The sequence below is a fragment of the Stenella coeruleoalba genome (genome assembly GCF_951394435.1).
Source record: "Stenella coeruleoalba genome assembly, chromosome: 19".
In the NCBI taxonomy this organism is placed as follows: domain Eukaryota; kingdom Metazoa; phylum Chordata; class Mammalia; order Artiodactyla; family Delphinidae; genus Stenella; species Stenella coeruleoalba.
The window spans coordinates 37,402,147-37,423,712 of NC_137165.1; the positions used below are offsets into that span (position 1 = coordinate 37,402,147).

General features: G+C 45.2%; 1 protein-coding gene across 2 annotated transcripts in view; it reads left to right on the forward strand.

The window, feature by feature from the left end:
* Window positions 1-7,762: 7,762 nt before the first annotated feature.
* FAM117A (family with sequence similarity 117 member A) overlaps window positions 7,763-21,566 on the forward strand; it is a 43,238-nt gene continuing 29,434 nt past the window's right edge. For both annotated transcript variants that reach the window (XM_079903968.1, XM_079903969.1), the window contains exon 1: window positions 7,763-8,050. In XM_079903968.1, coding sequence (XP_079760094.1) covers window positions 7,855-8,050 — 196 coding nt within the window. In that variant the 5' untranslated portion in view covers window positions 7,763-7,854. The remainder of the gene's footprint in view (window positions 8,051-21,566) is intronic.

Here is a 21,566-nt window from a genome sequence, read left to right on the forward strand (position 1 = left end):
TTGTTAAAGATGAGGAAGTTTCAGTTTTAAAAGGCTGCAGCTTAACAGGAAAATTTGATTCCCACCGAGAGGAAAAGAAGAGTTAAGGAGTGAACATCACCCAGTCTGAAAGAAGGAGAATGAACAAGTGAGATAACTAAGCAGAGGATAGAAAGTAGTGGGATGCAACAAGGGACAAAGTGTGTCAGAGTACCGAAGGTCAAAATCCAGGCCACGGTTACCTCCGGAGTAATGGGGCAGGGATGCAGGGAGAGGGAGGCCACCAGAGTGGGAGAGAGGTTGAGGGCTAGGCCCCCCTCCCTACTCTGTTCCCATAACCTCATTCGTTCCCTCAATACTCCTTCCCATTCCCTCTCAGGCTGCTCTGCTCCTTTAGCTCTGACCCCATTTCCTCAGGATCTCATTCCCTGAGGAACTGGGCCTGACATTTCAGACAGAGGCTGAGGGAAGGAGGTAGGTCAGAAAGAGACACTGTGTGTCTGTGTCATTTTATTTTTCATTTTTATCATTTTGGAACCCAGGGGCCAAAGACGTAAGTACTCAGACATTTACCAGGAAGTTCAGAGATAGTCCCCCAGGTACCAAGGAATGTCAAGACTTCTCTAGTCCCTGCTGAACAAGTGCTACTGAGTATCAGATTCTGAAGGGTAGAAATGGTGATTCAGAATTTCCATTCTTGTTGGTTATTATGGCGTAAATGCACAGGGTGAGGGCCAAGGTGCCCTGGAAGTAGGGCCGGACAGCGCCTTTGGAACTGGAAAGCTGCTCTTGGCTGTGACAACCCCAGCCTTCTCTTAATTCAGTAGCCAGCAGGATAAGGCCTCCCTGTGGATCCTCTGATCTTCCAGAATTCTCCACAGCCTTTCATCCTTGGTAGTCCCTCAGACTTCTGCAGCTTTGAAGACCCCAGGCCTTATAGGGACTGTTTGTGGAGGGGCTGTATCTCTGACTCACACTTGTAGGAAAAATAACTCCAATTCCTTGAGTCTTCATTTATTTGTGACACCTGTGGACATCCCAAGATCAGGCTGGAATCAAGGGACTAAGCATTTGCTGTTGGAACCCTCTAAGGCAAGTAATTCTCCCATAGATGAAAAACAATTTATCGATATACTTGGTGTAGGTAATCCTCCACTTTTGATGTTTTTGAGTGCCTGCCTCTGACCTCCCTGAAAGCAGGACCCAGCTCATGTCTCAATCAGAACAGCATCTAGACCACTTCTGCTTACAGGCTTCAAGGCCTGCTGGGCTGTGAACTCCAGAATAGGAAGTATGTATCTGAACATTATTGTCATTCCTTAGTGCCTAGCTCTATGTCTGGCACGTTGTGGTCATTTAAATTTGTGACAAGTGAATTAATTAGTGACAATTATGTTGATAAAGATGATAGGGGGACAGTGACAAAGGTTTTCTTGCAAGCTAGAAGATGCTTTGTAAGGCAAGACATCTCCCCTTAGCAGCATGCAGCCTTCTCAAAGCCATGGCCTTTTTAATTGGAGGAAACAGACAGGGGTTAATCTTCAGATGAGGACTTTATCCTCCCATCATGCCCATGCCAGGAGAAGCTATCAGTGATAGAGAAGGGAATAAGAGACAGCTGGTTGGGCATGATACCTGGGTAAGGAGAGGACAGGGATCTCCTCTACATGCCTGCCTTTGCATTCCTCCGGCTAGGTCAACTTAGTGTCTTTTGCCAGCTTATCAAGAAGGACCACGACTCTCTGGATTCAGAAGATCCAATTCTTCAGCTGTGCCACCTCCACCAACTCTTCTTCCACTGTCCAGGCTCTCTACTCCTGGTACTTCGGCTTTAGAATAAAATTTAAACTCCATATCCTTGAGACTACCCACATTACCCTTCTCTCCAAGGGAAGAATGCCTCTATCCAATAATATGCCATTTTATCTTTTTTAAAAAATTAATTTATATTTGGCTGCATTGGGTCTTCGTTGCTGCACGTGGACTTTTTCTATTTGCGGAGAGCAGGGGCTACTTTTTATTGCAGTGTGCGGGCTTTTCATTGCGGTGGCTTCTCTTGTGGAGCATGGGTTCTAGGCGCGTTGGCATCAATAGTTGCAGCACACAGGCTCAGTAGTCGTGGCTCGTGGGCGCTAGAGCACAGGCTCAGTAGTTGTGGTGCACGGGCTTAGTTGCTCCGTGGCATGTGCGATCTTGCCGGACCGGGGCTTGAACCCATGTCCCGTGAGTTGGCAGGCGGACTGTTTTTTTTTTTAACTTATTATTTATTTATTTATTTATTTATTTTTGGCTGAGTTGGGTCTTTGTTGCTGCCTGCGGGCTTTCTCTAGTTGTGGTGAGTGGGGGCTACTCTTTGTTGCAGTGCGTGGGCTTCTCATTGTAGTGGCTTCTCTTGTTGCGGAGCACGGGCTCTAGGCGTGTGGGCTTCAGTAGTTGTGGCTCAGGGGCTCAGTAGTTGTGGCACACAGGCTTAGTTGCTCCGCGGCATGTGGGATCTTCCTGGACCAGGGCTCGAACCCATGTCCCCTGCATTGGCAGGCGGATTCTTAACCACTGCACCACCAGGGAAGCCCTGCAGGCGGATTCTTAATCACTGTGCCACCAGGGAAGTCCCGCCATTTTATCTTCAGAACAGCTCTGTGAGGTTGATGAAGCACAGTTGATTCTGCCATAGAGAAAGGAAGCCATTTGTCCAAAGTATTTCAAGATTCCTCACTCCAGGGCTTTTACCTCTAACACACACTGTATGGCCCAACCAATAAAAATCACACATCATCTTCTAAGACTGCCTGAGAATTTACATGTTGGGTCCTAAAATGCACAAAGTTGTCAGGTAAGAACAGATTTCAAGAGACTAGCTGGCTCACACTTTGGCTCTCAGGCAGGTTGGTGGTCTAGAAGTTGAGTGTTTGTTGGGAAAACACTTGAATCTGAAGTCAAAAGACCTAGGATGTTAGTCCTGGGTCTGCCTTTTACTAAGTGGAAAATCTTGGGCAAGTCATCTAGCCTCTGTGACTTAGCCTTCTGTAAAATAAGGACAATGATATCTGCATTTTCTACATAATATCTGCATTTTCTACCTATTGTACATGTAATATTCTACCTATTTTTTTGAATTTTATTTATTTTTTTATACAGCAGGTTCTTATTAGTCATCAATTTTATACACATCAGTGTATACATGTCAATCCCAATTGCCCAATTCATCACAGCACCACCCTCACACCCCCGCGGCTTTCCCCCCTTGGTGTCCATACGTTTGTTCTCTACATCTGTGTCTCCATTTCTGCCCTGCAAACCAGTTCATCTGTACCATTTTTCTAGGTTCCACATATATGCGTCAATATATGATATTTGTTTTTCTCTTTCTGACTTACTTCACTTTGTATGACAGTCTCTAGATCCATCCATGTCTCAACAAATGACCCAGTTTCATTCCTTTTTATGGCTGAGTAATATTCCATTGTATATATGTACCACATCTTCTTTATCCATTTGTCTGTCGATGGGCATTTAGGTTGCTTCCATGACCTGGCTATTGTAAATAGTGCTGCAATGAACATTGGGGTGCATGTGTCTTTTTGAATTGTGGTTTTCTTTGGGTATATGCCCAGTAGTGGGATTGGTGGATCATATGGTAATTCTATTTTTAGTTTTTTAAGGAACCTCCATACTGTTCTCCATAGTGGCTGTATCAGTTTATATTCCCACCAACAGTGCAAGAGGGTTCCCTTTCTCCACACGCTCTCCAGCATTTGTTGTTTGTAGATCTTCTGATGAAGCCCATTCTAACTGGTGTGAGGTGATACCTCATTGTAGTTTTGATTTGCATTTCTCTAATAATTAGTGATGTTGAGCAGCTTTTCATGTGCTTCTTGGCCATCTGTATTCTTCTTTGGAGAAATGTCTATTTAGGTCTCCTTCCCATTTTTGGATTGGATTGTTTATTTTCTTAATATTGAGCTGCATGAGCTATTTATATATTTTGGAGATTGATCCTGTGTCTGTTGATTCGTTTGCAAATATTTTCTCCCATTCTGAGGATTGTCTTTTCGTCTTGTTTATGGTTTCCTTTGCTGTGCAAAAGCTTTGAAGTCTCATTAGGTCCCATTTGTTTATTTTTGTTTTTATATCCATTACTCTAGGAGGTGGATCAAAAAAGATCTTGCTGTGACTTATGTCACAGAGTGTTCTTCCTATGTTTTCCTCTAAGAGTTTTATAGTGTCTGGTCTTACATTTAGGTCTCTAATCCATTTTGAGTTTATTTTTGTGTATGGTGTTAGGGAGTGTTCTAATTTCATTCTTTTACATGTAGCTGTCCAGTTTTCCCAGCACCACTTATTGAAGAGACTGTCTTTTCTCCATTGTATCTCATTGCCTCCTTTGTTATAGATTAGTTGACCATGGGTGCGTGGGTTTACCTCTGGTCTTTCTATTCTGTTCCATTGATCTATGTTTCTGTTTTTGTGCCAGTACCACATTGTCTTGATTACTGTAGCTTTGTAGTATAGTCTGAAGTCAGGGAGTCTGATTCCTCCAGCTCCGTTTTTTTCCCTCAAGACAGCTTTGGCTATTCAGGGTCTTTTGTGTCTCCATACAAATTTTAAGATTTTTTGTTCTAGTTTCGTAAAAAATGCCATTGTTAATTTGATAGGGATTGCATTGAATCTGTAGATTGCTTTGGGTAGTATAGTCATTTTCACAATATTGATTCTTCCAATCCAAGAACATGGTATATCTCTCCATCTGTTGGTATCATCTTTAATTTCTTTCATCAGTGTCTTATAGTTTTCTGCATACAGGTCTTTTGTCTCCCTAGGTAGGTTTATTCCTAGGTATTTTATTCTTTTTGTTGCAGTGGTAAATGGGAGTATTTCCTTAATTTCTCTTTCAGATTTTTCATCATTAGTGTATAGGAATGCAAGAGATTTCTGTGCATTAATTTTGTATCCTGCAACTTTACCAAATTCATTGATTAGCTCTAGTAGTTTTCTAGTGGCATCTTTAGGATTCTCTATGTATAGTATCATGTCATCTGCAAACAGTGACAGTTTTACTTCTTCCTTTCCAATTTGTATTCCTTTTATTTCTTTTTCTTCTCTGACTGCCGTGGCTAGGACTTCCAAAAGTATGTTGAATAATAGCAGTGAGAGTGGGCATCCTTGTCTTGTTCCTGATCTTAGAGGAAATGCTTTCAGTTTTTCACCATTGAGAATGATGTTTGCTGTGGGTTTGTCGTATATGGCCTTTATGATATTGAGGTAGTTTCCCTCTATGCCCACTTTCTGGAGCGTTTTTATCATAAATGGGTGTTGAATTTTGTCAAAAGCTTTTTTTGCATCTGTTGAGATGATCATATGGTTTTTCTTCTTCAATTTGTTAATATGGGTTATCACATTGATTGATTTGCGTATTGAAGAATCCTTGAATCCCTGGGATAAATCCCACTTGATCAAGGTGTATGATCCTTTTAATGTGTTGTTGGATTCTGTTTGCTAGTATTTTGTTGAGGATTTTTGCATTTATATTCATCAGTGATATTGGTCTGTAATTTTCTTTTTTTGTAGTATCTTTGTCTGGTAATATTCTACCTATTACATGCCTATTGTGAAAATTAAATGAGATGATGTAGGTGAAAGCTGTGAAGTACTAGACAAGAGTTAATTTTAACATCTCAGCCAAATGCATCTTTGGAGACTCTTTATGTAAAATGTACATAGTAATCCTTCTATGTTCATAAGAAAGTTTTAAAAGAATAGAGATTAGTATTTCATCTCTGGAGTCAGGCTGCCTGAGTAACCTTGGGCAATAAGTAATCTTGCTTCAGTCTGAAGACTCAATGAAGAGGAGATAATACCCATCTCATAGGTATCATGATGAGAATCAAATGAGATAATGTACGCAGGATGCTTAATATATACCTGGCATGGAGAAAGGAACTCACTGAATGTTATCAGCTACTATTACTGATTTTATTAATGAAGATGTGAGGCAGGGTGGTGCAATAAGATCTGATAGAGATCTGTGCTAGGAATCAAAAAGATTTACCTTTTGGGGCCTTAGTTTCTCTACTTGCACCATAATAAGAATCCATGGTTTTCTTTTTCCAGATTGTCATGGGGATTTAAAAAAAAAAAAGTATATGAAGACTTTGAACTAATTGGAATTGAGGAATGTTATAAATTGCAAGATATTTTTTAAAAACTGAGTTAAGTTTATAAAGACTGAATTTTCATCAGTTCATCAACTTTTGTTCATTCCTACCTACCTTTGGTAAAGTTGTCCTCTTCATGGAAAAGGAGTACAGCATCTCCCTGTCAGTAAAAAAGATTTCAAATGTCAGACCTTGAAGTAAATTTTTCAAATCTGCAAGGATATACTCTTTGCAAAGAAAACCTTTCTTTAGGACGTTCCATTGCCTCAATTTGTTCTCTGTACATAGGCTGATTTTAATATTCATCCAGTTCATGAATTTCCACTTTGGGTATTTTCTGCTTTCAATATTTAATCCCAAGAATGACCTCTCCTTGCCTTGCAGCACGCTCCCAGATTACCTCCTTTTCTCTGATTAGTTAGTATGGCTTCAGGGAATACCTTCATTTTAACGTTAAGCCGGGCAAAAACAGAAATAGAAAGATAAATCTGTAGCAAGATCAAAAATAGATATCATGGCTAAATATAAACCTGGAGGGAATTATCTAATTATTTGGATGGTCCCTTATCACAGACAATCCAGGGTTGATTGCCTTTCACTTTTTCCATATAAGAGAACAAAATGGTTAATGAATACCACGAGTAACAATTTTTTCTTTTGAAGAGTAATAATTTTAAATAGTAACTTAAACCCTCTTTTCTTCCCCAAATCTCATCATGTATATTATAGTATATGATTTTCACAACTGCGTGCATTCTTTTTGGGGACCGTCCAGTCTCATTTTGACTTGTAGGTCAGAGAGCATTGAACTGGGAAGACCAGGACTTGCTTATGGAGTCACTGTGCAAATTTGGTCAACTTTCTCAGTCACTTTGTTCCTTCCACTCTGCTGAGCTAGAGTTGGAAGGGACGACTCTGCTCCTTTTCAGTCTCAATTTAATTTACAGGCTAGCAGCTGCTTTTTTTTAGGTTGGACCAACACCAAGTAAGGACTTGGAAATGTGAAGAAAGACAAATGTGGTGTCACTTGAGGCACAGTAGCCATTAAGTTCACGGATATAATGCAAATCGCATGCAAATGTTATGAAAACTTGGCATTAATTTGTAGAAACTTACTTTGGAGCTTGCAAGCAGCGTTGAGATCCTATGAGGATTCAAAACTAATGTTTTTAGGTTAAACCAAAAGTAAGGCTTTTTGAAGTTATTGGTTTCTCCATACTTGCCAGGACTCAACTGCTGAAAGTTTGACACTCCTCCCTGCCCCCCATAATGATTTCACTACGGCTTGATTCCATTTTACACCCGGTCCCGCCCCCGCTTAGCCTGACGTCACGTGATATTGTATTTGCATACTACCTGGGACTGGGTGTAACGCTCCCCTTTTCTGCGTCTTCTCATTGGCGGCGCCGGAAAACCAGCCCTCTTCCGGACGGACCAATCAGCGGACCCTCGGACGTGGGACAGCAGGCAGGGGTGGGGTGGAGGTGGGGTCTTAGGTTGGATCGCTAGGCATATCGACCAATCGTCCTCTGGTGTGGGAAGATCAAGCCGAGGATTGGTTGGGAGGAGGGGTCTGGGGATCCGTAGGCCAATGAGGGCTCTGGGCTGAGGGGGGCCGGTCTCCACCTCCTAGGGCAGATAAGCAGCAGCAGCGGGGGTTGGGGGGCTGTGTGGGGCTCACTGTGGGGCCGAGGCAGGCCGGCAGTCAGGCGGGCGGGCGATGGCGGGGGCCGCAGTGGGCGGCAGAGGCGGAGGTGCCTGGGGGCCGGGGCGCGGAGGGGCAGGGGGGCTCCGGCGGGGCTGCTCTCCCCCAGCCCCCGCCGGCTCCCCCCGGGCTGGGCTGCAGCCGCTCAGGGCCACCGTCCCCTTCCAGCTGCAGCAGCCGCACCAGCGCCGGGACGGGGGTGGCCGCGCAGGTGAGTCGGGCCTGGAGTGGGTGCGGGGGGGGTGAGGGGAGCCGTTGGGGGAGGGGGGGCGCGTGACTGGGGGGAGGGGTATGGGGAGAAGTGTGAGGGGGAAGTGGATGGGGCGAAGGAAGAGCAAGGGGGTCGCGCAAAGTCTGCGAGGACGGAAGGAGCAAAAGCAAGGAGTCGTGAACGCGGAGTGCACCGCCGGGACAGAGTGTGCAAGGAGTCGGGGCCGAGAGGTGAGGGAAGGAACCTGGCAGATGGAGGCTGGCTTTGGGGGCGTAACCGAAAAGTGGGCAGAGGTGTCGTGTGGGGGTGAGTGGAAGATGCAGGGGTGGCAGCGAGGTGTGAGGAAGGAGTGAGTTGCGCGTGATGGGGGCGCCCTGTGTAGGGTTTGAGCTGGAGCGAGGAGCCGGTGGGCGCTGGATGTCTGCACGGGAAGGGGGAGGGGCATGGAGGAGAGCCCCGTGGAGCTATGTGTTAGTTCTCCAACTTGAGTTTGGCACCAGCATCCCGTTCTGCAGCTCTAGAGTTCCTTTTCCCACCACTTCACGTGGGCTTCCCTTTCTGCCACCTCCTGGAGCTGATTTCTTCTGAGCCGTTGGAATAACTTAGTTTAACGGCTTTTACTACCGTACAAACGCTCCGCTCCTATTCCCTACATTCCTTTTGGTTGGCCCAGAAGTTGTATGTTCCCAGATCACTGACCTGCTTAATATGGCTTCCAACCATTGCGTGTGTGTGTGTGTGTGTGTGTGTGTGTGTGTGTAGAACCTGAGTAGTTTGCCCCCTGCCTTTCCCTCCTCCCCCCATCAAGGCTGTTTTGTCTTGGGCATGTCAGTCAACGTGGCAGTGGGGTGAGGGCTACATTCAAGTACATTGTGGCAAATACCCACACTTTCTGAACAGCACCAGAAAGATGTCTTGATAGCAGCTTAATAATGTGGTCGATATGGGGAAACTAGGGGAGAGCAAGCTTAATCTTGCTTTCACACTCAAAGTTGTAATGGATCCCCTGCAAATGCAGGCAGTTAGGAATGGGAAAAGGAACCTACTTGCATGAGGAGGTTGGCAAGAAGTTGAAAGTGAGACTTGCATTTGATTCACACCAAATGTGAAAAGATCACTGCACACTTCCAAAGCCTCAGGGTCTACCAAACGCACAAAAGTCATGGTCCCTGCCATCTGATGGTTAATGACATTCTCTAAAGCAGAGTTTCTTGAGCTTTTTGTGATTACTAAACTTAGTTTCAGCACACCCCCTCCTGAAAGTATAGCTGCTACGGTGCCTTCCTAGGTAGGAATGGGATTAAGAGGGTCTCTGAAGTAGAAAATCCAAGTCTGTCTGGACTTCATTGTAAATGTTAGCATTGCATCTTGGAACGCAGAAACTTGGTCAAATCTGGTAGCAAGATGGTAACCAACTAGTAAAAGTATACCTAGAATCTGTAGAGCAGGGCAATGCCCAGATAAACTCATGCCTTTCATGAACTGCTGTAAAGCAAACCAGAAGACTACAAACCTGTTGGTTTTGTTTGAGCTTCCTTGGAGTCCAGGGAAGTTAGTAGAACAGCAAGCACCTGAACCTTAGTTGCTTTCAGTAGAAATCAACAGAAAGCCTGCCTGTGTATTAGTTGGAAATCTATTAGCGGTCATATTTTAACAGCAGTTATTTTGTGTCTACTATAGAACTAATATTTAAAGGACAAACACTGGTGGACACTGTGGAAAGAAGAGTGTAGCTTTGGATGACTGGGTTCTTCACATGGCCTGTTCCTTTTTTAGGGCCAGGGAACCCAAGATACTGGTAAAAACATAGGAAGCTAGAGCTCTGCACAATTTGTTGGGTGATTTAAGGCAGATTGGGTGATCTCTTGCTTATGGATTGGGCTGATGGATTGTTTCTCCACTTATTAGTATCCCAGAGACCCTAATAAGGCACTTACCTGGTCTGTAGTGGGATTATCTATAGTTCTCAGTGAGGCAGGAGAGAGGAAAGACAGGAGGAGGAAAGAGTGGCCTGAGCCTGTGGAGTTCTTTGTGGCCAGACATTAAGGAGATGTTCCTGGCCTTTGGTTTGGGAGCACATCAGGTCTTCTGAATGTTAACTTTTACCTTTATGTGTGTTCAGATTGTTTCCATTCCTCGGCCTTGAGAAGTGGCAGAAGTGGTTTCCTTTGGGCCCATAGGATATATGTGATAGAAGTAAAAGCCTTGCAGTCATAAACCCTTAAGAGAATGGCTTTGCGTGCCAGTTACCTGGGTGTCGAATCCTTTTCCTAGCTGTGTGGCTTGGAGGAAGTTAAGTAACTTCTGTGCCTCAGTATTCTCATCTGTAAAGTGTGAATAATAATATCTACATCATAAGAATCAAATGAGTCAGTAACTATAAAGTGCTTAGAACAGTGCCTGGCAAGTAGAAGGTACTCTGAAGTGTTTGCTACTGCTTATATTGTTGTTATTCTCTCCACCCAGCCAAGGTGAGAGCACTGTTGGCCAGAGCCCATTGCCTTTTCAGGCTTCAAAGAGCAAACCCATATTGGTCTGAAACCAGTACTGCAGGTTTCAGAATTTCAGGGCCTCCCCTTGCACTTTTATTTGCTCATCTTTTAAAATGAGCTTTCTAAACAGGGCTGTGAAACCCAACTGTTTAAAAAAGCATGTGAGCTGAGACGGAGTTTTAGGAACAATTAAGTGTCGTCACTTTCTGTTTCCCATCTCAAAGTGACGTAGTGCTCAGGGCTGTGCAGTTATCTCTCCACCACACACCCTGTTGTGTTCTTGACTAGATATATTAGATGTTGTTTTAAAAAAAAAGAGTTATGATGTAAAGAGCAGGATTTACCTTCTGTGGCCATTTATCTGTAAGGGATGTCTTCATAAAGTGAGGAATGGCTTCATTTTTACAAGCCTGGGCGAGGGGTGTGGAAGGTAGAAGAGAGTGGAGAGAAAAATGAAGGTCAACTCTAAGATGCTAAGAGCTACTAGTGGGTAACAGAAATCCAGGATAAATTTCTTACTTCAATTTCCCCTTTAATTAAATTCTCGTTTATGTCTTTAGTCACTTGGAGGCTGCTGACTTTTATATTCTTCCAGGACCACTGATGATGGACAAAACGGGGCTAGGAGGTGAATTGTTCTGGGTTCCAGTCTTACCTATTCTGTTCAGTGTCTCCATATCCATGTCCAGAAGCTAATGTTCAATACAGCTTTGCAAGTTCTTCTCTAGTGGACCAGCCCCGCTGGCCAGCTGGGTGCTGGGGGAGTCCAGTGCCTCCTCTGCCCACCAGACTCTTCTTAAACCGGGGTTTGGCACTATGGCCTGCAGACCAAATGCAAGCCTCTGCCTGTTTTCGTAAATAGAGGTTTATTGGAACGCACGGAGCCCTGCTCCTTCATTTAGGTATTGACTGTGGCTGCTTTTGCACACTGACAGAATTTGAGTAGTTGCGCACAATGACAGAGTTGAGCAGTTGTGATAGAGACGGAATAGCCCACAAAACCTAAAATACTTACTACATGACACTTTGCAGAAAAAAATTGGCCTACTCGTTGTCTTCAACGATGTTCCTGACCAATACTCCTATTAAAAAGATGAGTTTCAAATGTGTGTAGTTACACCTCTGCAGAAAATCCTAAGGGGGTAAAGAAAACTAAGAAGCCTGTATCCCCACTCATATTTTAGGGAAAAAGAAAGGGGGATCATCAGCTTCCAGTCAGTTCTCAATCTTTATAGAAGATCAGCACATGTGAATCCATGCTGCCCACCCCCACCCTTGTCAGGTGACATGTGTTCGGTAGATATAAACTAGTTTAGATTTACATAAAAGCTTAACTGTTAGGCAAATTTGCATCTCCTCCCCTCTTACCCTCCTTCCAAATCTAACAACCCACAACTGCAGTGAACATATTTCAAAATCAGTTGGAAATTACTTTAGGCTTATCTCCTGTTTTGGATTTTTCTCCTTACCTTTTATTTTTCTGAACAGATCATTGAGAGCTGGTGGTAGTCATGGCTGCCCTCAAGTACTGACTTCCTCACAGGGACATAGGAAGGGTTTATTTCAAATGTCCATTAGGTTCTCCAGGATGGTTGTCTCAATGAATGTAAGGCAGCATTGTTATTAAATGCTATTCGTAATTATTAAACTCCTTTCCTTGCAGTGCTCTTGTAAACTTAGTCCTTAGGGGATGGGTGTTTAGAGAGGTATGGAACCACATAAAGGAGGTTGCTTATTCGAAGCTCTGAGACGAAGCCCTCATCAAACCATGGTCCTTGGTTTGAAACAGCCTGGAGATTAGAATAGAGTGTAATTTTTCTATGCCACGGAGCCATCTTGCTATAATGAAGCTTGGGCTGCAGTTAAAATCCTTTAAGAGCTACAATTGTGCTTTGAAAACCTGTGATTGAGGCAGCTTCTGTTTGGGAGGCATCAAACACCAGGCACTTCCCAGCCCGACACTGCTAGCTTGCTTTTGACAGCTTTGCTAGCACTAGGCACATGGTCAGCAAAATGCCCTGCTGAAATATCTGACTCTTAAATGTTATCACCAATGATGGCATCTTGAAACTGGGGGCTAAGGTGCCTAACTACTTTATCTTTTTGGTACCCAAAGGAGAGTGCGTCCATGTGTTCTTCAGTATTTTGGACAGTAAGGGATTATACATACGGAAGCTCTCCACAGGTCACATAGAGCGAGGATTTTTTAAACCATTTGAGGTCAAATGGAGAAGGGCTGAGAACAACAGTGGGGTGTGGCTGTAAGAGGGCATTGTTCTCTCTGGTTCTAGATATAGATTGTCCTCTAGAAAATTTGAGGCGGGATTGATTGCAAAATTTTCATAGTTGTGGTGGCAATATGAGCGTTGCCAAAGTGGTTGGTGGGCTTTAATAGCCAGAGAACACTTTACCTTCATTTTCTGCTAGTTTATAATGAATGACGTGATGGGCACCAAGGCCACACTATTCCTTGGCTCTTTTTTTTTTTTAATCTATTTATTTTATTTGTTTTAGTTTTGGCTGTGTTGGGTCTTCGTTGCTGCGCACAGGCTTTTCTCTAGTTGTGGCGAGCTACTCTTGGTTGCAGTGCGTGGGCTTTTCATTGCGGTGGCTTCTCGTTGTGGAGCATGGGCTCTAAGCATACGGGCTTCAGTAGTTGTGGCACACGGGCTCAGTAGTTGTGGCTCATGAGCTCTAGAGCACAGGCTCAGTAGTTGTGGCACACGGGCTTAGTTGCTCCGTGGCATGTGGATCTTCCCGGGCCAGGGCTCGAACCCGTGTCCCCTGCATTGGCAGGTGGATTCTTAACCACTGCGCCACCAGGGAATCTTAATGGAGCATCATCCTCTGGATTCTTACCGCTCTCACATAGAGCCTTGGTGCCAAAGGATTCAGACTTTAGGGTGTGACATATTCTGGGGGCAGGCCTGGTTTTTGAGTTCTTATTGACACTATCATATATATCAAATGCTATATGACAGTAGGTCAAATGCTTTACTAGACTTACCTGGGCTTACTCTTATTCCACAGGCAGCTTGGAGCCCTTTGAAAAGGCTGGAAGGGAAAACCTTGTGTTTCCTTCCCGTTTCAGAGTGAAGGTGGGTGACCACCAGCAAGTTAGTTTAGTGAGACTGGACTGTCTCTTCATGAGTTAGTAAGTTTTATCCCCCTCTGAGATGGATAGAAGAGGGAGCAGGGAAGTGTGGAAGCAAAGCAAAGTTGAGTGGGGAATCTGGTCAACTTTCCACCTCTGCCTGAGTTGAGTCTTCACAGAGGGCTCCATTATTTGGTTTGCTGGTTTATGAATTAACCAAACATTAGCCAAATCTAGTCACATTGTTGGGTCCAAAACAAATCCTGATCTCAGAGAGAAAAGCGTTTTGGATTATATTTGAAGCTGTAAATTATCTGTTTCCAGTTCCTCTCCAGTTGTGTGGAGCTTGTGAAGGGGCTCTTGTTCTTGGGAACAGCTGTCTGGTGGGAAGCTCTGCACAGCTGGCTGCTCTCACCCAGGATTCAAGCTCATGGTCCTCAGTGAACCTCCTGGTTTTGAAAACTCTTCCTGGCACTTTGTTTTCTCCTCCACACTTTTCCTCAGGGTCGCTACAAAGCTGAATGCCCAGCTTGGAGTCATTTAAATGTTTATTCTTAGGCCCTGAGTACGCCTCAATCGAATTTTACTGTGTGGGAGCACCACAGCCAATCAAGGGTGGCTTCAACGAACTTAAAAGAATGCTATCAAAGTATTTCATAATAGAAAAACTTACAACTCCAGCCCCTGGGGAACCTGGAACTGAAGTCTGGACTGTGTGCAGACACTTAACCTGCCCTGCTCTTGAGCCCCAGACAGCTGACACCAGGGGTGGCGAGTGCCTTGGGCTCAGCTCTGCCTGCACATTCTAAAAGGGGGGAGGTTGGGGGAGGCCTGGGAAGACTCCTCCGGGGGCTTTGGTCGACCTGAAGCGGCAGGCTTCAGGGGTGAGGGAGTTTTCTCTCAGAGCCTGCCTGAATGTGGCTTCTTAGAGTTGGGCAGTATTTGGCAGGCAGAGTGATAAGTTTGGGGTGCCTCTTCTCTGACCCTGTACTCCCTATCTTGCAAATGGTGGGTGGCTTTTCCGGGGGGAGCTTTGTTAATGAGCGTAGGTCTAGATTACCACCTGCTCTGCCGCTTGCATCCCTCATCATCTGATCCTAAATGAAAACATGCAGGAGAGCATGGAGGTCTAACCTCCTCAAGAGGCAAAGGTAGGATTAAACATACAACTCTAAAAGCAAATTACTAACATGTGCACCAGTGAATAAAAGATAAATTCAAGCTGGAGGAGGTATAGAGTGAAGGAATATTCAGTGTTAGTTAGGGTTAATTAGACAATTACTGAGATGTCTCTAGTAGGCTTTTTTTTTTAATTGGCCAGTATATTATTCTCCCTACCATTAAATTAAATTTTTACTCTCTCCCTTCCCTTTTGAAAGTGGCACTGGTGTGTCCTTGTTTAGTCAGCTGTGTACTTTAACTTTCTCAGATCTCTTTAGTCCCTTCTGCCCCATGCTGGAAATTGTGTGCCTGCCTTTTTAAAAGGTAGGCACCTCATGTTTCAAGTTCAAGTGCAATGGAACTCACCCTGCAGCTTGAACAGATTTGAGTGTTTTTGCAGAGGGAGGGCCAGGGCAGATGGGGATTGTTGTGCTCAATAAATGCTTGTTGGATGGAGTTGCTGGAAAGGCAGCAGGGGTGGGGAGAGTGAACCACACTTCCCCAGGCTCATTTGAAATGGTTTTTTCCACTTCTGGCCCCCACACTCTGTGCCCCCTTTATAATACCCCTCTTTAGCTACTTACAAGGCCCCCCCACCCTGCCCGAAGTGTTACTGTTCTCTCTTCAAATCACTGGTCTCCCATTCATCCTGGTCATTGGGCTCGAAGCCCAGCTGGTGGCGAAGACGTGGCATTTCCATGGATGTCTTCGCTAGGCCTGTAGGTTCTGTTCGCCGCACACTTAAAGCCAGAGGGTGAGCTTGGGCCGTTAGTTACCAGGTTGATCCATGGAAACAGCCAATGTTTAGGATTTTGTTGTGATTTTGTAAAAGAGCCAGAAGACCTGGCTTTAGGCTTATATGTGGATATGGGTGAGAGGCCAAGGAGACAGATGAATGCGGGATGTTCTTTCACTCCAGGTAGATTTGCACCAAATTCCTAGTAGTGCTATAATGTATAGCAAAGGAAAGCAGGAAAACAAAATCTGAATTAGCAGCTTTTCTAGACCAGGGTGCAGAATTGCCTATTGGCTTTAGGGTGGTTTTAGAGGTATGATCAGGCAGGAAGCCCCCCTTCCCAAGGCAGGCACCATCCTTTATATGAAGCACTGCTGATTCCTCTTCTCTTTTCCCCACCAAATGGGAGAAATGCTGGCAAGAGATGCTCACTGTCATTCCCCAGGCCCTGATACCTACACTGTCATCCATGGAGCCTGTGTTCCCCTGCCAACCACGGGCCTGGTGGCTTAGTCAAAATGGTTTTATAAACCTGCTCAGTTGTGGGTAACTTTGAACAGAATGAAAATGTGATTGCAAGGAAAGAAAGACAGCTTCTCTTCCCTCCTCCCCCCTTCTCTCCCCAACCTGCCACACTGCCTTCCCTTTAAGAGTTTTCTGTGCTCTATGCGTGTTTGATCGCCCACACGGCTTTGAGAGAGCTGCGGCTGATAACACATGCGCTCCCTGCCCTACACCTGCAAGCTGGCTGAGAACCTGACGCCCAGCCCCTATTTGGGGATTGTCTTTGTAACTCATGCCCATCAGATATGACACACAAATTGGAGTTGAGGGTGGAGTGGATAGCATTTGGCATGACAGAGGGGATGCAACCAGAGAGCTTTCACAATATCATGTCGTCTGGATTTCGAAGTTGGGGAGAGGAGGCCCACGTGAGGCCATCCATGTGGTATGTGCACATCTTAATGCTGAAGGCAGCCCCTGGGCTCTTTCTCATTAGAACCGTAATCCTGGGGAGTTTTGTGTTCACAGGAGAAGTCTAAAGCAGCTGCTTCTGTGGAAAGGAAGAGTCTGTGGATCCCAACCCTGGAAGGCCCCAAAATTCATCTGCATTTTTCAGGGAAGCTGAGAGTGTGGATAGTGTTAGTTTTGACAACGCGTTCTGCGTGTTTAGCTCTTTGTTGCTCGCAGTCGGTACCCTGGAACGTTTCTCATTCAACCTTGCCACAGTCCTGCAGGTGCAGGTGGCATTTGCTTGTTTTTGCAGATAAGGAAACTGAGGCCCGAGAGGAAGTGACTTGCCCAAGACCATGTGACTAATAACGCCCTTTTGCTCCTGATCCAGGGCTCTTCCCACATATGTGTGCAGAGTCTGTGGGGAATTTCTCCTCAGGCTGGCATCCTCTGCTGCCTGCCCAGCACACACCCGGCCTATTTCCCTTCTGCTTATATACCTGTATTCCAGGAGCAAAACTTCATTTGTTTAACTGACCAGAAGAGAATTGGAGAGGAAAATGGGCTGCAGAGAAGTCTGTTTGTTCCTTCAGCACCCCATAAGTAACTATCCACTTGGTTCAGCTGATTGGAGGGTGATGGTTATTACATTAGATGTGTGATGTGGTGACAGCTTTTGAGTGTTTCCAACTGGTTGTAGATATGCAATTTCCACGTGGAATGAGAAGCTAACCAGGGACAGCTAGGGCCCAGGAGGCAGGGTTTTCCTGCCTCGGTGGGGTCATGGTCATGGTTACTGAGCTTGGGGCCATGTCAGGGAGATACTCTTAAGATGGAGCTTACAGGAAAGGGTGTTTTTCTTCTGTGTGACTATGTGGAACCCCCCAAAAGCACTCAGGAGTAAATGTGGGTGGTGCATTTCTGTGGTGGGGGGGGCTAGGTGCAGGTGGCATTGTGTCATAGGTGACACTTTAGTCCTCCATGTAGCGGACGGCTGGTCCAGACCTCCCCCACCCCTGCCATACTCTGCCTGGGCGTGTCTCCCTCTCCTAGCTTTAGGTTAACTGGGAGTAGAGTCGTTGTGATACGTGATAGTGCCTTTATGAGACAAGTGTGTGCCCACTAAGGGGACCAGAAGGGACTTGAACTCAGGAGAAAGTTCCAACTAGGGACGTGGTGTCATGGAGAAGTGCCTGACCTGCTTCATAGAGAGGGTCATGGGCAGCTTTTACCTCCTTATTTCTCTTACAAAACCAGATTTCGTGTAGAATTCTTGAATATTCTAATAACCATATGCTTATGTGGAACCTTCCTTTCCCAGTTATTTCCCAACTGCATGAGGTAAAGCCCCATTATAACAAATATTATAAAAATGATTCTACATAATAAAGCTATTTCCATGCTTCATCTAAATGCTTTTATTGTTGTTTTTTGTGGTTTTTCTCGTTCAGAGGAAAAGAGTGACCAACTACCTTATGTAACAAGTACTTTTCCTGGTCCCTGTCCGTGTACTCGTTCATCTCTAAATCAGAACACTCGAGGGCTTGCTGTTTGCATTGGAGGCAGGGAGCAGGGAGCAGGGCTGTGGACCATCACCAAGTAGCGCGGCCCCCTTACTTTCTTTTCGCCTCGAACCTCCCACCCTCCTGTCCCTCCTGATCGTTTACAGACAGACCACCACACAAACCCCAACAAAGGACAGTGTGTGTATGTATCTGGATGTGAGCGTCTGTGTGTGTGTCTTGAGTGTGAATGTGTGGGTGCTGGGTGTGAATGTAGGGGAGAGCATGTGTATGAGTGTGTATGTGAGGAAAAGTGCATGTGAAAGAAAGCAAATGATAAAGCAAACGGGTCAAATGTTTAAGAATAGGCAAATCTGGGTAGAGGGCATATGGGTGTTCTGGGTACTGGTCTTATTCTTACATCTATATGTTTGAAATTATTTCCAAATAAAAAGTTTTAAAAAATGAATATATGCTAGACTAATTTGACTGTACCAGGAGTTCTTTAAAGTTTCTTCTATCATCCTTATAACATCTCTTATTCTCCCCATTTAACAGAAAGAACAACCGAAGCCCAGAGAAGTTAAGTGACTCGTCTTGAGTTCATGTAGCACACTGAGGCGGAGGCAGGATTTGGGCCCAGGTATTGACTGTTATAGTAGGAGACTGCAGCTTGTCCCTGCTGCTCGAGCTGGACAAGGTTGGCATCAGGTTCTGAGAACCATTGGGCACCTGCGGCCGTGTGTCTGAGCCCAGTCCGTGCCCCACATTGACCCAGCAGCGGGGTTAGCAGGGTTGCAGCAGGCTGCTGATCCACACTGAGCATGTTCAGGATGTCCAGGTACCTTCTAGGGAAACCTGCTTCCTCATTCTGAGAAAAACTCTCACTCTGCTCTTCACTCAACTCTCTTCATTTTCTTAAAATACATGAAATCGGAAGACTCTCATGTGCCAGAGCCATAGAGTAATACTACTTCGCATTTTTATGGTAGAGATCCAAGGGGAAAAGGAGTCGAGTTTTGTCTAGAAAGCAATGTCAGGTTATGGGCCAGGCCAGACAGCTTTTTTGCCTATGTACCAGTCGGTCTGTTGTGCCCACCGCCTTGTGAATGTACAGGAGCCTGCGGAGTTACAACTTCATACACAAAGGGAGGGCTTCACTCTTTGTCAATGAAAACTTTCCACTAACCGCAGGGCCCCAGAAGGGGTGGATCTGGTAATCACCGCTAAGCAGAGTTAGAGGTTCAGACACTACTGTTTGTTCCCAGCCCCTATTCTCTCCCTCCAAACCGCATGCTCTGCATCTATCTGTGCTCCTTGAAGGCACTAGAATTATTCGTGACATTTTTGCTTACTGACATTTCCCACCAGCTTCCAGGATTGGGGTAAGTGAATGAGTCTGACTCTACTCCTTAACATAGAAAAAACAGTTTTTGGAGAATCTTTACTCTGTGTCCTTTATCTAAAGTGCCTCCCTGCAGCCGCCCTAGAATGTGAGACTGTGGTTAAGTTAGCATCAAAGGATTTTTTCATGGATTCCAGCCAGTTCTGTGAAATAGACCCATGAGCATTTACTATATTATTACACCAGTTTATACAGTTAGATTGTTTGTCCTTAAGCAGTTATCAAGCTATATAGGCTGTCTCCAGTATGCTCTTGGCTCTGTCCCACTCCAAAATCAGCGCCCGGTGGATGGCATCCGGAATCCGGACAGGTTGCAGGAGGATGAGAAAAGGCTGCCCCCAAGTCTTACTGGGTTGTCTGCAGTGTAGAGGTCTGTGTTAGAGCTGCCGTGCAAATGGCCAGAGCTGTCTGTTTGGAGGGGACTGGGACCACTGCGCTTTCCCTTCCAGTTCTTAGAGGCATGGATGGGGTGTCTTGGTAATTAACACCCCAGACTGTTTCCCTGGATCATATTCTCCTCTTGCTTCAGGAGGATAAGCCTTTTCTTTACCTGACTTATAAAAGAAGGTGTCATTACTATTAAGCAGCTTTTGATTTAAGAGCAGATACAAAGCCCATTGTAAAAGGGGAAGATGGTGTAACTCACCATCCAGTGGTATGTGTTGCCATGTCCTCCTTTGTGCCTGGAAGTACATGTGGAGAGGTGACCTGACAAGCATCCTTCTGTTATGAAGTTATCATTGGTCTCAGGCAGACATTGAGGGTAGGAAAAATCTTCCCAAGGTCATACCTTTCAAGGCTCTTTCTAGAGGGACCATCTAATTTATGTTTCAGACAAGGTTTACCCTGGAGGCACTATATAGCCTTTGAGCCTCCCTTAGGAGATCTGAGCAACCAGCAAGACCAGGGCTTTAGAGCAGGGGCTGCCCTGGAATGTTGCCCAGCACACACTGGGGTTTTTCCACCAGGCCCAGCCTGGGAATTTGCCTGGGATTTGGGGTCAGGGTGGATCAGTTCCAGAATGCCAGGGGCCAGGTAGGGAATCACTAAGTGGGATGTAGTGGTCTCTCAGGTATTTCCTTTTTGAAACTGGGGACGCAGTAGAAGTTAAGAGATGGACATAACCAGAGAAGATTTTGCAAGTGGGACAAAATGATCCACGCAGGTTTTCAAAGCTTTGAGGGTTGTGCAGAGTTAACCCTAATAAGATTTTAGACCCTGAAGGCAAGGCAAGTTCTGTGACTATACATTCATGGCCCTGAGGGACATAACTGTGTAACTGCTCCTTTAAGCCCCCCTCCCCACCCCCCAGCCCAGAGCAAAATGAACCAGAGCAGAGGTCCTGACAGACCTACTGAGGTGTAGCAAGTGAGCAAACCTGCCCTCTGAGCTCTGATGTCTACTCGGCAGTTACCACGTGACCAGCCCTTCTGCCTGTGGCGAGCCACAGGTAAATTGAGCACTATTTATACTCTCCTGCTTGGGTGAGGAAGTTTGAGAGATGGTCTGGGAGCGCACAACACAGCTGTCTGATCAGCCTAGGTAAGGCATATCTCCTTTTGACTTGGTGCCTTTTTTTCCCCCTTAACTAATTTTGCCCCGGGTAACAGCATGGGCTCTGGGGCTTTCAATTTAGCTGAATCGGTCAGTAGCCATCTCTTATTTACCTTTAATAGTTGGAGAATTCTAGAACTAGAGGAGGCTCAAACTCTCTAGGTACAACCTTCTGCCTTCTGGTGGGTGAATATTGAGACCTCTGGGGGCATGTAATGATCTCTCCCTGGAGCTGTTCAGGGGCAGACTCTACAATCTCCCTCATTCATTCTGATGAGCAGGAAGTTCTTCCTTTTATCTAGCTGGAATCTCTCCTATTCTAATTAAGTCTCTTCTGCCCTTCCTTTTTACACTCATGCAGAAGAAGACATAAATTCTAATTCACTTCATCTTCCTCTTGGGATCTAGCTACCTTCGCTTTAGCTATTTTTACCCATCTTCCCTGGGATCTCACTGGTTTCTACGTTCTTGTAATGAATGAGCAAATGGATGCCCAGGGTAACTTGGTGGGGCATATCTGAGGTTATATCCAACTCCAACTGTGTTTCTGGATCATAGGAACTCTTTAATTCTGTGCACAATCTGGGTCTTTCTCCTGGGATGACATACCACTTTTTT